This window comes from Panthera uncia, chromosome F1, assembly GCF_023721935.1.
Source record: "Panthera uncia isolate 11264 chromosome F1, Puncia_PCG_1.0, whole genome shotgun sequence".
NCBI lineage: Eukaryota > Metazoa > Chordata > Mammalia > Carnivora > Felidae > Panthera > Panthera uncia.
In genome coordinates this window covers 39,452,986-39,469,174 of record NC_064813.1, presented here as the reverse complement: position 1 = coordinate 39,469,174, position 16,189 = coordinate 39,452,986, and the positions used below count along the sequence as shown (strand labels likewise).

Here is a 16,189-nt window from a genome sequence, read left to right as displayed (position 1 = left end):
AGAGAAGGTGCAGGGGTTTATGTGCAGAAACTTTGGTTAGGAGGCCATGAGTCCTGACTTAAATTTTGGAAGCTGTGGATCTGTTTTTTGAGTGTGTTCCTCAAGCAGAGACCACTGGACCCAGAGGGAGGGTCACCGAAACCAGATGGTACAAAGGCTACCCCTGGGGCTGAAGGTGGTTTTTGATTCAGGCCCTGGCTGCTCTTTGGGAGAAGTGAACATTATTGGCCAAAAGCCTAAGAAAGAAGAATCGTTGGGGGCTGGAAAGAGAGCTGCTTTTAGTGGACTGGGGCCTGGGAGACTAGAGGTTGGCCAAGGTGGCTCCAGAGTCAGGGATCCCAGAAGACGATGCCTCGTCCAGAAAGCCCCTGCTGGGCAAGAGTGAGAGTGAAGACTGAGTGACCCAAGGCGAGACAGGAGTAGGGGTGGGTTGGGCTAGGGACTCGCTGGCAGGTGCAGGAAGTGTCCTTTCCATGAGCATATCAAAGGAAAACCCACCTCAGTCTAGCTCAAGTCCTTTGTTATGCCCTCTGGGATGCCCCCCTGACTTCTCCCTGCAAAATTGCTGCAGCTTCTGTTGGGTTCTTAACAATCGCTTCCACCTGTCTTGCTTCACTTTGCCTTACAGTATAATTGGTTTTTGCCCTATAAATCATACATTTTAAAGAGAATAACCATGTTGTAATTATTTTTGTATCTCTTACCCTGTAGTGCCTGACATGCTATCTATACATAGCAATATCTGAATAATGCTTGAATGAATGAATGAATGAGTGAGGACCAGATGAGAAGGGGTGTGTGTGTGTGTGTGTGTGTGTGTGCGCGCGCGCGCGCACACGCACGCACTCTGAGAGTGGTTACTGCTGAGGAAAGAAAGAAAAAGATAAGAGAAGAGGTGGGATGGGGAGAAAAGAACCCAGGAAGCAAGTAAATAAATAATTGTAAATGACTATGTAACAGTTGTAATAACTGCTAATGATTACTATGCATTTACTATAGATCAATATAGCACCTGTTCTATGTGTATGTTTGGATCCGATGTTTGCAACAGTCTTACAATGTTGTCCTTATTTTTTTTTATTTTTTTAAATGTTTTTTAACGTTTTATTTATTTTTGAGACAGGGAGAGACAAAGCATGAACAGGGGAGGGTCAGAGAGAGGGAGGCACAGAATCTGAAACAGGCTCCAGGCTCTGAGCTGTCAGCACAGAGCCCGACACGGGGCTCGAACTCACGGACCGTGAGATCATGACCTGAGCCGAAGTCAGCCGCTTAACCGACTGAGCCACCCAGGCGCCCCTGTTGTCCTTATTTTACAGATGATGAAGCTGACCCTCAGTCACTTGACCAGTAAGTAGCAACTCCAGGACCTAACATGCATGGTCCTTTGGCCGGGAGAGCCCAAGCTTGAACGATGAAGCCATCCTGCTCTGCAGCCTCCCCTGTGGCATTTCCTTATGGCCCCTTTACTTCTCTTTTGAGGCATTTTGTAGGCTTTTAATTGTTTAATGAATTACTTGAAATTATTTCCTTATTAATTCTCTTCACTGATAGAAAGTAAGCTATAAGAAGGCAGGGCCCACACTGAGTTTCTTTTTTATTTTCTTTCTTCTTCCTTTTTTTTTTTTAAAGTTAGGCTCCACACCCAACATGGGCCTTGAACTCACAACCCTGAGACCAAGAGTCAGATGTTCCACCCACTGAGCCAGCCAGGCATCCCTGATTATCTATCTTTAGTTACATGCCTTGCCCTTAGAACCATGCCTGACACATAGTAAGCACTCGATAAATACATGCTTACTGGCTCACCGACAGACTGACTACTGCCTCCTAAAAATGACAACCTCCAGGATTCTCTAAGCCTTTCTTCCACGCTTCCTCTCAGGTCTCCCTGCCTCACCTGTGCACTCCAGTCCCGCCAGTCAGCGCCATCCCCTGCCCAGCCTTAACCTAAAGCCGGACTAGTGGACGTTAAATGCCAGGGCCAAGTTGTTGTCCCAGACGATCCCTGGACTCAGCAGATGCTGATCAGGTGACGGTCTCTCTCTGGCTTAGGATGGAAAGACGCCAGGAAAGATCGAAGCATCTACCCTGATGGGTTACACCAGGGCTTCTAGAAGGGATTTTGTGGCAGGAGGGAGGGGGGCAGGAGATTGAGTGTCTCTGTGACTTGTGCAGGCAGCATGATGGATGAGCAGTGGAAAGCCCTTTTACGAAACATGCCAGACTTGCTGCCATAGTATCCCTCCCAACAGCCCAGAATTATATTTCCCCGAAGACACACTCGGTCGTGCTCTGGATTTATACGTGGGGTGGCAACCTGCCGGTGCTCCCAAAGGAGATCTGTCTACAGATGCCCCAGCAGCGGAGGAAGCAGATGAGAAGGGAGGGAGGTCTGAACCCTCTCCTTAAGAGCCATGGCACTTCATGGAAATTGACGGTCCTTCAAGAGTTTCCTGACTTCCGCGGGTCCCACTCTCTTCCCCAAACAGCCTGCAAGTTTTCAGTTTGGGTACACAGTGAAGATTTATTCTCTCTCCCTCTCTCTCTGTCTCTCAAGAAGTGGCTGGGGCCTCTGATGCTCAGCACTAGGGTTCTCCTTCCCAGAGAGAACGGGTAGGCAGGTAGTTCAGATGATCTGGAATCACGTATCTTTCCTGGGGCTGTAAACTACTGGAAGTCCCCCAGCACATTACCAAATACAGTAGAAAGGAGTCAGTGGACCACGTACCAACAAGGGCAACACCCACCCCGGGTGGAGAAGTCAGATATGTGCTTGCACAGGACGTGCCTGGGGCTGGCCTGTTCCTGAACCCCCATGGCCCCATCTCTGCTTTTCTGGCCCTCCCGTGGCTCTGATCAGCTTCTGCCAGGCTCTGCATTTTTGTATCTTTTTCTCATTGCGTGGCCCCCTTGTCTTTAAAAGGCTAAATGCTCTGTACTAAATTTGGTCACACAGAGCTCCAAGATTCCCTGGAATGTCCTCAAGTTTCAAACAGCTCTGACAGCGAGGCAGGCCCGCCCCCCCTGTGTGGGGATTGGCTTCCCCTTTCGGGGCCAGGCCGTTGTCAAGTCTCATTGGCCGCTGGTTAGACCAGCCAGGGTCCACTAGCCCTGGGCTCGGAGCTAGCTTGCAGTTAACGCTTCGGCACCTGTGGCACCGCAGGGCAGGGCGGAGGAGCCACCGCGTCCTCGACCAGCTGGGAGTCTGCTCTCAAGCCCACTCTGCTCCGTCTAGGTCAGCTCCGCGCCTCCCCCTCGTCGCCCACCAGGACTCCAGCAGCCCCTGCAAGAGTCCCAGCGCACCTTGCCAGGATGTCTAAGGTAGCCAAGTATCGCCGGCAGGTGAGTGAAGACCCCGACATCGACAGCCTGCTGTCCACCCTGTCTCCCGAGGAGATGGAGGAGCTGGAGAAGGAGCTGGACGTGGCGGACCCGGACGGGAGCACCCCCGTGGGGCTGCGGCAGAGAAACCAGACGGAGAAGCGGTCCACGGGCATGTACAACCGGGAGGCCATGCTCAGCTTCTGTGAAAAGGAGACCAAGAAACTTATTCAGAGGGAGATGTCCGTGGATGTGAGTGAACCATATGCTAGAGGAAAGGGGGGAGGGCGGGGGGGGGAGACCCTAACTCGCGCCTCGGATGCTTCTCTCCTTAGAGCAGAAGGTCTTGTTGGCAAAAGATGTGATGCTTCGGAACCAATTACCATCCGCTGAACTGGCAGCCGTGAACCTCTTACCCCTCGTTTCGGTTTAAAGCACAAATTGGCCATGTTAGCAGAACTCACCATCCCACAACAGCAGATAGGGCCACTAGGAGAATGGGAGCTGGAGAACGTCCTTGAAGCGTTCATTGTCGAGATGACACCCTCTTTGTCCCCGAGCACTTTTTTTTTCCTTCACATTCATTTCCTCCGTTGTGAGGATGGGCAGAGGATAGACTGATGCTCGCGGTCTCTTGGCAGCCACCCCAGGAAAGCAAGTCAGGCCCTCCTTGCAGAACTGCTCGTTTTTAAGCCCTCTGGGCGACTCGTGGCACGTGGACCATTTGAGGAGGCAGGGGCAGATGGGCCTCCCACGGCGATGGGAGGCAGGGGTGGGGGGTGGGGTCTGTGAGGTGGGAAATACATCTTAACCTGATGGCTTCCGTTTCGCTCCAGGGGAGTTGGGGTTTGCACTTCCTAGAAGGGCATCTTGGAGGAGGGGGGGGTCCCCTCCTTTTGGTAGTAAGCCCTTTTACAACCAGCCAGGCCCCTTTGGGGGAGGACAAGGATATTTCCCAGCAGGGTTTTGCCATGAGGAGGGGACAGAGGGGAAGCATCTGCCCACACCCAGGACGGGCTTAAGCAAAACCTGCTTCCTCTTTTCCTGGGTTGGCGTGGAGAGTTCTTTTTTCACCATGTGTTCATATGTGAGTTTTCTTGGGACAAACTAGACTGGCCTCCACCTGAGCGTGGCTCTGTAGACCCCCTGGCCGCGGCAGAGAGTGTCTGGTGGGGAACCGGTCCTGTCTCTGCGCCCATTCTCTTCTACTCGGTACCTACTGGCCACGTCTCTGGTACCTTGTCTGTGACTTGCGGATTCTCGCATGAAAAAGTTCAATCTCAATTCTCGTTCGCTGTTTTACGTCTGTGGAAACCAAGGCCCAGAGCCTCAAACGCCGTGTTCATTCTCGCAAAGGAAACGAGAAAGGCAGTATTATCTCCTGGAACTTCTGTAACATGTCTGGCTGGGTAGGAGATTGTGCTGGACGCTAGTCGCAGAGCACGTTTGTGGGCACAGCCCTGGCTCCTTGAGTGAAGGGATGGGGGTGGGAGGGATGAGGGAGAGTGAGGTAGGGGAGCTGGACCTCTGCCTCTATCTTTACCACCCCGGGCCCATGTGTAAGCCTTCACCAAGAAGTTGGGAGTGAGGGAGTCAGAAGGCTCAGAAATTCACTACTCCGTGGGCAAGGTGATAGGCTCGGATACCACTTGGTTGATGATGAACAGACACTAGAATGCTTATGGAAAACAAGGAAAGGATAGAGGGGACTCCCCGTGAGGGCCTGGTACCTCAAGACGCCTATCAGGACATGTAGGGAAAGCCAGGCAGTGCACCCCAGGCTTTGGCACCTCTGTAAATCCCCCACGTGGACCCCCAACTCTTCTCTCCTCTCCCCCTGCTCCTAGTCGCCAGGCTCTGTGCCCAGTGGCTTCTGGGATGCAGAAAGATACTCCTGAGGCTGAAGTCAAATGCAGAACATTCTTAATCCCAAAGCAAGATGCTTAGGCTAGGGAGAGTGCGAGGGACTCTTATACTCTGGGAAATTTCATTCTCAAAAGCCTTTTTCCTCAGCCAACTGAAACCATGGTACGCTTCTCTTCCCCAGCCCTACCTCCCTCACCCCTGCCAGGGGCACACTTGTTTCTGCAGGCAGAGCCCCAGTCAGGAAACAGAGGGTGGCGTTCGTGCGTGTGTGTGGTGTGCAGACACACTCACACAGGTGTACGTGAGACGGTATGAGCTGACTTCAGGGTCATTTTTCCCTTGTAGGGATAGGCTGTCCTCACTCTTCCTCATCCAGTCCAAGGGCATATGTTGGCAGAGTGGCTGGCTGGAGTTCAGGGTACATCCTGAGCCATGGGCATAAGTCATCTCTGTAAATCTGGATGAAAAAGTGGCTTCTTTTAGGGGCACCTGGGTGGCTCAGTCGGTTAAGCATCCGACTCTTGATTTCAGCTCAGGTCATAATCTCATGGTTTGTGAGATCGAGGCCCGTGTCAGGCTCTGTGCTGACGAGACTACTTGGGATTCTCTGTCTCCCTCTCTCTGCCCCTCTCCCCCACTCGTGCTCTCTCTCCCTCTCAAAATAAGTAAATAAGCTTTAAAAAAGTGGCTTCTTGGGGCGCCTGGGTGGCTCGGTCGGTTGAGCGTCCGACTTTGGCTCAGGTCATGATCTCACGGTCCGTGAGTTCGAGCCCCGCGTCGGGCTCTGTGCTGACAGCTCAGAGCCTGGAGCCTGTTTCAGATTCTGTGTCTCCCTCTCTCTCTGCCCCTCCCCTGTTCATGCTCTGTCTCTCTGTCTAAAAAATAAATAAACGTTAAAAAAAATAAATAAATAAAAAATAAAAAAAATTAAAAAAAATAAAAAAGTGGCTTCTTTGGCACCATTAGGAAGCTAGTGAGTGTGTGATTAAGAACTTGGATTTAAGTGCCAGAAAAGCCTGGTTTGAGTAGCAGCCTCTCTTCCTGTCTGTATAACTAAGTAACTTACAAGTGACAGAACCTGTCTCACTTCCCTCAGCTACAAAATATCCAGCCCATAGGACTGTTGTGAAAACGGAAAGGATAGTAATGTAAAGCACTTAGCACAGAGCTTGGCGTGTAATAAATGCTCAATAAATGGCGCTATGAAGTTATTAATTCATTAATTTCTACCCCTGCCCAGCTCCTCCCTCCTTTAGTTCCTGGAGGGCTGAGCAAGCCAAGTGTGTCTGTTTAACTAGTGGCCAGAGTAGACAATAAACAAACATACCTTGGATGCTCAGGCTGGGGGGCCTTTGATATCACAAACACAGGGCAGCTCCAGGTGGGGCTCCCGGCTGCTGGACTGGCTGTGGCTCTCACTGAGAGTGGCCTTTGCTCCCCATAAGGCACTAGAAGTTAGTTAAAACAAAAGAGTAACTGTGAGCCTGTTTCGCTTGACTCAAGAAAGCACAGCAAAATGAGCCTTTACTGAGAAACTTCTACATGCTAAGCATATTCACCCTTTCTTTTATTTAAACTTCCCACTTCTTGGGAGATGGGTCTTTTTATTCCCATTATACAGAGCAGAAAAATTGAGGCTCAGAGAGGTTGAATAACCGCCTTGCGTTCACATAAGCAACAAACAGCCTGCCCAGCTTTAAGGACTACGCTTCTTCCTCCCTGCCACACCAGGGTATGGAAAAAGGCAGTCATGCCAGCCCCTGTCCTGAAGAATTTATAATCTAATTAGGATCACAAGACACACACATACAGAAGCACCACAGAGGTGTTACAGAGCACCGGCCACATATTCATACGTTGTCGTAGAAGCACTGGGCTATCACCTAGTCTAGTCTGGCAGAATGTTCATCCCTGCCCCCAAGACCAGGAACATAAATATTAACACCAAGTGTGGATTCGGGATTCAAACTGTTAGAACCAAGTGTGGATTAGGGAAGTTAATCCTGCCCAGATATTGGATGGCATTAGGAATTTTTTGTTACCTCCTTTTAGGTGGGATAATGGTATTGTGGATGCAGTTTTTAAAGAACCCTTGCCTTTTAGACATGGATACTGAAATATTTATGGGAAAAACTGATAAAATATGAGGGAATTGGCTTTAAAATAACGTGGGCAAGGGGAGTGGGTCGGGGAATAGATGAAATGAGATCATCCACCAGTTGATAATTGTTGAAGCTGGGTGATGTGAAGCTGAGAGTGGAAGGCAGGCCCAGTTTGGGTCTTCAGCTCTGGTTTCTCTGGGGGAGGAGCTCCAAGATTCATACTCTGGCTATCGTGCTGGAGGGGTGTAGACTGTGGAATGGGCCTCAGATGGCTTCTCCCTCATGGGATGGAATACTCCGGGGCTGTCCTGGATTGGCTTACTCCCTCCTTCATGAATACTCCTCTCCCCAGGCCACCCCCATGACCCCTTCGGGTCTCAGGTACCACTTCCTCCAGGTAGCCTTCCCTGACTGCCAGGCAAATTTAGGCACCATGTCTGATCTGAGCACTCCAGTACCGCTCTGTACCGGCCCCATCCTGTTTTCTTATATCTCTTCCTCGCCAGCTTGTGTGATTCTGGAGGACGAGCGCTAACACAGGGCCAGGCACAAGGTGGGCCCTCAACCTCTGTCTGTTGAATGAAGGTTCGGAGCAGGAGGTGGGGCTTGGCAGAGCTGACCCCTGGCTTCCCTCCTTCCCTTTAAAGGGGCAGACCTCTCAGCCCGTGTGTTCTGCCCCAGTCCTCCAGGGACTCTCCTTCTGCCCAGGTGGAAGACAAAGCCCCTGGGCAGGTGTGTAGCCAACAGTTCAGTGAAACCCTTGTGCTTGGCTCAGGTTTCAGGAACCTGATCCCAGCAGGTCAACTCATGTGTTCTCTTTCCTTCCCAAGTGGGAAAGAAAATCTCCAGCCTGTCTCCCCTGTCCTTCTCCCTGGCGTTACCAGGGGCTGGGGATTAGCACCTGCACCCAGCCAGGAGCAGGGGCAGCTGACTTGGGTGGGGGGTGAAGGAAGCTCTTTTAGGTTCTCCCTTGAGAAGCTAACCAGAAGCACCCCACTAGCCAGTCGCTGCTGGGCCTGAGCCTCCTGACCTCCCCCTTGGGTCTCTGGCTCACACAGCCTCGCTGTTCCCCTCCCCTACCAGTCCCAGTTCACGACCCAGTGTCCATGGCTTCTCTACAGGGATGGGGATGCCCGAGGCCGGTGGCACTAACCCTCAGATTGCCCTTTGCAGAGGCCTGGGCCCTATCAGGAGTGCACTGGGCAGCACGGCTCCACGATTAAGGAGATTAACCCCGACTGGTACACACCCAAAATAGCCCTGGAGGCTGGGGTGGAGAGGGCAGAAGAGGTGAGGGGGGCCTGTTGACCTGGGGAGGCAAAAGCAGGCACCCAGGGAGGGTTGGACAAGTTTATAAAAATCTCTCCCTGGAGTTTGAAAGGGGCCTCCGTCTAGAGTTTGAAAAAGTAGTTGATCAAACAACAAAGTGTTTGTTTGAATTGTTCTTACTCATATTTTATAAACTGGCTTCTGTACGCAGAGACTATCTGACGAATTTTAAGCAGTGAAACACCAGTGCCTGCTCCCACCTTTAGCACTGCCCCCCAGTGCTCACCTTTTCTCAGAGGACGGTGGGGAGAAGGGCTCAGGTGGGTGGGATGCGTGGCAGGAGGGAGGCAGAACAGATAGGAGCAAGGAAGAGATGTAAAAGTGAAACAGCTCAACAGTGAGTGGGAGATGGTCAGGGGAGAGGCAGTCAGTGGATGGTCAGGGGAGGAGTATGAGTCCCACTGACCGAGGGGAGGTTGCCGCTGGCATCTGGCAGGCTGGGGGCTTCAGGGTCCCCATGATGAGGCAGGAGGAGGCACATCTGAGCAGACACCCAGAGTGAGGACAAGGTCTTCATCTAACCTGGCTGCCCTCCCTCAGCCTCTTTCTCCCCAAGAGACTCTGGAGTATCCGTATCAGACAATGTCAGTATAGCACAGCTGGGCCCACGGTGCACAACGCCTGAATGAAGTGCACTGGGAGAGCCGCAGAACACAGAGGGGTCAAGGGCACTGTCCTTGGAGATCTAAAGTCTACATGCATAAAGTCCATACACACACACACACACACACACACACGCACACACACGGCAGTTATAGCAACAAAGCACAATGAATGGGGAGGGGGGGCCAGGGGAAGAGAAGCTGATATCCATATGCCTGCCAAGTTGGATAAACAAGAATATCCTGGGCAATAATACAGAGGCCTTTCCAGATCGGGCTGTGCTTTCTTGTTTGTTAGACCTCCTTTGGAATAAGCAGCAAAGAAAGAAGGGGTCTAGATTCTGAGTATCAGTTCCCCTAAAGGGCTCGCTTCGCCCCTGGGGCAGTGTGGGGAATAGAAAGCCCAGGGGTGTCTGGAACCAGACAGGATCAGGTCTGATTCCACTTCTGCCCCCATCGTCTGAGCGCGTTACCTGAAGACGGGGATGAACTTTAGAGTACCTTCTGGACCCAGTGGCATTATTAATACCATCTCATTAACATAGCTTCTGGAGGCCCCATTGCTCTACTGACAAGTGGGAAGATGACATCAATCTTGAAGGGTTACTGTGCGGCTTCAATTGGCTAAGGTACTGAAATTGTCTGGCACAGCACGAGAGACTTCTCCCCACCCTAAATTCTTCAGACTTTATACTTGTGTAGATGCCAAATCAACCTTTTTTTTTTTTTTTTTTTTTTTTTTTTAAAGCTTAAGGAAGAAGGCGGGCTTATTTAGTTACTTCCTGCCTGGCCCCCTTCCCTTGATTTCTTTGAGCCTAATTTATTTAACGCCCCAGGCCCCAGGGCTCGCACTGGGTGGCTGGGTTAGAAACATTGCAGAATCAAGGGGGATGGAGTGGGGGAGGGTTCGGGACTGGTGAATTCTCCTTGTCTGCAACTTCCGTGAGCTCAGAAAGGCCTAGGCCACTTTGGACAAATTTGGCTCCACCTGTCTCTGGGGCCCGCTGCAGAAATGACCAGCGGGGTTGGCGGGGCGCTGCTGATGACAGCAAGGCCGTGAGCCTGCACACACCCCCACACTCTCACCTGCCTTCCCTCAGGGAGGACCCACGGGCTCCGCAGGGGGTCACTTCCTCAGCCCTTCCTTCCAGATCAGGCCAGCAGGGCCAGCATTACCATTTCCACCCCGCACCCCTACCAGAGGTGGACCGCCCTGGGGGCAGAACTTCTAGTGAAGCTCTGGCCACAGAATGTATTGAGTCTGGTGCTTAGAATAGTGTTGTCAAAAGCCAGCTAGACCTGGATTCAAATCCTGCCCTGCTGGTTGCTGGCTACGTGACCCGAACAAATTACTTTATCGGAGTTTCCCCATCTTTAAAATGGAAATAACACCTAGTCGTAGGATAGCTGTGAGGTTGAAGCAAATAATACATACAAAGCAGGCAGCAGAGTGCTGGGTTGGAATCCTGGTAGTGAGGGTCCCCAAACTTGAGTTTCCACCCTTCCTTCCCTCACTGCTGTTCCCTCCACCCATTTCCATTCTCTGCATTCTTTTTCTAGTCAGGACTTATAAGGAGGGAGGAGGACTCCATTAGACCATTAATTCTCCAACTATTTAGTAAGTTTCTATTATATTAGGTGCTTCCCAGGCGCTGGGATAGAGTAGAAAAGAAGACAGATGAGGTCCTTGCCCTCACGGAGCTTCTGTTCTAATGGGTGAGACAGAGAATACATGTACCTAAGTATATACATGACATATAACATATACACATCACATATAACATATATGTTACATACATGTAAGGAAGAATGCACTTTCAGGAAAGGGTATATGACAATCTCCTATAAGGTAATCAGGGACGATACTGTCCAAAAGGTGGCATAGAAGCAGGGCCTGGAATGGACTGAAGGAGCCAGTCATTAGGAAGGTCTGGAGAAAGCTTTCCAAGCAGAGGGAAGAGCAAACAAAAAGGTCTGGGTAGGGAAGCAGGTTTAGTATGTCAGAGGAAGAGTCAGGCCAGTGTAACTAGAGCAGGGTGAGCAAGGGGCGGGCTGGGGAGGTTGGAGGAGATAAGGCCCAAGAAGTAAGCAGGGTTCAGATAATGGAGGGCCTTACAGCGCAGCAGAGGGAATTTGAATTTTTCTTCCAAGTGCCATGAGACGTCGTTGGAGGGTTTTGAGCAGGGGAGAGTGTGATCTGATCTAAGTTTTTAAAAGGATCTATCACTCTGCCAGCTTTGTGATGAATAGACAGTATGAGGGCAAGACTGGGGGAGAAGGGAGACCAGCTGGAAGGGTGTTGCAGTAGCTCAGGCAGGAGGCCAATGATGGTTTGGGGAGAAGTGGTCAGATTTAGGAAACACCTCAAAGGTAGCACAGACAGGACTGGCTGACTTACTGGGGGAAAAGAGAAGAGTGGTGGGCCCGGTCCTGCCTGAGCTATTGGGTAAATTTGGTGCCATTTACTGAAGTAGGAAGCAACAGGAGTGGCTTGCTGATCTGAACAACTTAAGTTTTGGTAGATGTCAAAGAGGAAGCGTTGGATTGACTGGGCATGTACAAGTCTGGAGCTGAGCGGGGCAGTGGGGCTAGAGATTACATTTGGGACCCATCAGTATATAGACAATACTTAAAACCATGAGCCTGGAAGAGATCACATAGGGAGGCAGTGTGAATGAAGATCAGAGGACCAATGACCACGCCCTCCATTGCCCCAACATTTAGGCATTGGAAGAGGAGAAGGAGCCAATGAAGGAGACAGAGAGGTGGGAGGAAACTCAGAGTGGTTTCCAGAAAGCAAATGGACAGGGGGCTTACAGGAGGAGAGAGCATCCACCGTATCCTTTCTTGGTAAGAGGTTTAATAAGATGAGAACAGAGAATTGACCACGGTAACAGGAAAGATGGAAGCCATTGGGACCTTGACAAGACTGGGTTCACTGCAGTGATGAGTGGACTCGAGACAGAATGGTCAGTAAGCGCTGGAGATAGAGAATACAGACAAGTGTCTCTTTGATTTTTTTCTAAGTTTTGTTCTAATGGGAAGCAAAAGTAGGGTGACAGCTGGAAGTAAATGTGGAACCAAAGGGGGGTTTTTTTAGAAAGGTGGAAGATGATAGCATGTTTATATACTAATGGGGATCGTTCAGTAGAGAAGGAAGCTTCAATGGCCCTGGAAAAGGAGACAAAACAGGATGGATTGCACTGGAGTAGAGGGGTTGGCCCTAGTGGCAGGTGGTCACCTCTTATATCTGGAGGAAAGGTAGTGGAGACAGGTCCAGATGCAGTCAGGTTGATAGATGGGGTCGGGGGAGAGGAGATTGGTCTGTGATGTGTTGACACATGCAAGTGCTCCTCCAGGAGGACCACCCTGGCAGCCGTACATTGGCTGGATTGTAGTGGGGAGACAGGAGGCCGTGGCAGCAGTCAGAGGTTGAACTTCAGGTCACAAGAAAAATGCCCCGTGCTCCCTGGGTGAGGTAGAGAAAACACGAAAACACTTCCGGATATGAAATCTGGCGTGTGAACAGTCAACAGACAACAGCCAGCTGCCAGAGCTGCTTGAAAATCCAGTAGATTTTCACCTCCAGTGCATCGATCTTCCATCCCCAAGGCCACCCTAGGAGGAGGGAGCACACAGGTCCCTTCCTAGCACACAGCTGATGTGATGGGACAAGCCCTGGGTTTGCGAGGCAAGCCTGGAGGCCTGGGGCTCACTCCCGGCTTGACTATTGGCTGTGTGGCCTCGGACAAGCATTTAACATTTGTCAGCTTGCTTTTATCTGTATTCTTTAATGCTTTGTCTGTGTCTCATTTTGTACTTGACAATAATGGATTTTTTTTTCCTATATTGTTTTTATTGAAATATAAAATACACAGGGGCACCTGTGTGGCTCAGTCAGTTAAGCATCTGACTTCTGCTCAGGTCATGATCTCATGGTTTGTGAGTTCGAGCCCCACACCGGGCTCTCAGCTATCCGTGCAGAGCCCACTTTGGATCCTCTGTCCGCGTCTCTCTCTGCCCCTCCCCAACTCTCTCTCTCTCTCTTTCTTTCTCTCAAAAATGAATAAACACCAAAAAAAAAAGAAAGGAAAAGAAAGAAAGAAAGAAAGAAAGAAAGAAAAAGAAAGAAGGAAAGAAAGAAAGAAAGAAAAAGAAAGAAAAAAGGAAAATAAGTACAATACAGACAGAAAACCATCTAGGGGCACCTGGGTGGCTCAGTCGGTTGAGCGTCCAACTTTGGCTCAAGTCATGATCTTGCTGTCATGAGTTCGAGCCCTGCGTCAGGCTCTGTGCGGACAGCTCAGAGCCTGGAGACTGCTTCCAATTCTGTGTCTCCCTCTCTCTCTGCCCCTACCCCACTCATGCTCTGTGTCTCTCTCTCTTTCTCTCCAAAAATAAATAAACTTAAAAAAAAAAAGAAAAATTAAAAAAAAAAAAAAAAGAAAGAAAACCATCTAAAACACAAACGTAGAGCTTCATGAGTTCTCACCAAGTGACCAAGAAGGAGACCAGTGCCATCACTGTAGTACCCCTACCCACCCTCTGCTTCCTCTCCAGCTCTACCCCCTTCCTCCCTGTCACAGGAACCCCTGCCCTGACTTCCAACTCCATAGGTTAGTCTTGCCTGTTTAAAAATTATATATATACATATAAATAATTAATATTATTTATATATATATATACACAAATATTTTACATATTGTTTGTATTATATATAATATATATAATCATGTAGTAGGTGTTCTTTTGTATTCAACTTCTTTCACTCAGCTTTATGTTGGTGACATTCAGCCATGTTGTCTGCAGCATTTTTTCCCACGCTCACTGCTATAGAGTATTCCGTTGTACGAATATGCCATAATCTATTTATTATTTCACTATTAATGGACATTTGGGTTGTTTTACCACTTGGGACTATTACAAACAATGCTGCTGTGAACATTTTAATACATTTTGGGGGGTACGTTTTTGACTTCATTTGAATCTGGTATGTCCTAGGAGTGGAATCATTGGGTCATAGAAAATGCACAGTGGACTTTTAATTTCTTCACCTGTAAATAGTGGTGATCCTACCTCATTTGAAGAGTACAAACGTTTGGAGAAGCTCATGACATAATGACTTGCAAACAGTAGGCATTTAATAAAGTGGGGGCCACCATCATTTCTAACGGTGTCCATCTTTGGGAGCAACTAGAATGCTGTCAAGGCCTTTGACCACGCCCTGCCTGCTGTCCTCCTGACCCACACTATTAAGATTTGCGCTTCACTAACACCCAGGTCAGATTCCTCCACCCCAGGGCTCTGACTTTCCCCAAGACCGTGGCTTAAAGTTGGATCCCGCTTCATGGCCTCTTCCTATCCTTAGCCTCACTGACTCCCACTGTGGACAACTTCTCAATTTTCAGACCCTTCCTGCTTTACTTAGTTTTCTGTTTAGCTTATATCTTACTTGGGTCATTCTCCATATTCAGCTCAGTTCTCATGCCTACACCTCTAACCTTTTATCACCCGCAGCCTGGATGAGCGTGACCATTTGGCTTCTCTACTCTGATTCTCACACTGCTGATTAGACCTGGAGAAAACAACACAGCCATACATACTGATGCTCCTATGCCAGGGGCACCTGAGTGGCTCAGTCAGTTAAGCATCTGACTTCTGCTCAGGTCATGATCTCACAGTTTGTGAGTTTGAGCCCTGCATCGGGTTCTGTGCTGACAGTGCAGAGCCTGCTTGGGATTCTCTCTCCCTTTCTCTCTCTCTCAAAATAAATTTTAAAAAATATAAAAAAAAAATAAACCCTATGCCAGGCCCTCAAGGCTGCGCAGAAAACCTCTACATGCACCTCTTTTTCTCTAAAAGTTAGCCTTATCTTTATAAACTCTTCTTGTCCCACCAGCTCTCTCACCCTATGATGCAGACCTAGCATCATATTTCACTGAGAAACTTGAAGCCATCAAGTGAGAATGCCTTCAGATTCCTCTTCTGTTACTTCAAAATGTATAAGTGTTCATATATTCAAGCTTTCCCCCTTCTCTTCCATCCTTTGGAAAAGCCATCCCTCTTCCTGTCCCAGGCCAGTGCCCCCACCCACTTTTCTCTTCTGTCTCCTCAGGGACCTTTGCTCCCTTAAACATCTGTTTTCTCTGACTCTCTCTCTCTCTCTCTCTCTCTCTGTCTGTCTCTCCCCTCCCCTTCAACATTCCTTCCTACTGGCTCTTTCTCTTCAGTTCCCACCTTCTCTCCTTTCCTTCGTGGCCAAGCTGTAGGAAATAGTATCTACACTAACTCTCACACCACCCGCCCCTGCACTGACATCAGCCTTGGTAAGGTCTCCGAGGGCCTCTTTGTTGCTTACCCGAGGGACACTTTTTTAGTCCTTACCCTGTTTGTTTACTTTGTAATATCTGACCACTCTCTCCTTCTTAAAATACTCACTTCCCTTGGTGCCAAGACACCACACTCACCTACCTGGCTTTCTCTTTCTCTAGCTGTTCCTTGTGTCCTCTGAGAGCAGCCCTTCCTCTGATGCCTCCATATGGTTTCTCAGGGCCGTGCCCTCCCTATGGCATCTTCGTGGCTCCCCTCACCCAACCCCATGGATTCAGCTACCACCCATATGCTCTATCTCGATCTGTGGCCTAGATCTCTGTTTTGAGTTCTAGATCATTCACTTGCCTCTTGGACTCCTCAAATGTCTCAGATTCAACTCGTCTAAAAATAAATTAATCATAGTCACCTCACCCCACCCCTAAGGCTGCTTTCCCTCCTGTATTCTATACTTGGGTAAATAGAAGTACACCTAGGTTGTAACTCTGGGGATTCTCCTGCCCTAACCCTTCTCAGTGTTTCCAAACTCTCCTTGGTGACAGAATCCTATTGATTCTACGTGTTCGACCTCTCTTGACTCCACCCCTCCTCTCTGTTGCGCTTCTGCTGTCACCCGTATCACTTATCAACTATAAG

The 16,189-nt window shown here is 49.6% G+C and overlaps 1 protein-coding gene across 1 annotated transcript in view; it reads left to right on the top strand.

The window, feature by feature from the left end:
• The first annotated feature begins 3,100 nt into the window (after nucleotides 1-3,100).
• The window catches only part of LMOD1 (leiomodin 1), a 41,064-nt gene continuing 27,975 nt past the window's right edge, over nucleotides 3,101-16,189 (top strand). Inside the window, exon 1 of the mRNA XM_049635057.1 lies at nucleotides 3,101-3,576. Coding sequence (XP_049491014.1) covers nucleotides 3,316-3,576 — 261 coding nt within the window. The 5' untranslated portion in view covers nucleotides 3,101-3,315. The remainder of the gene's footprint in view (nucleotides 3,577-16,189) is intronic.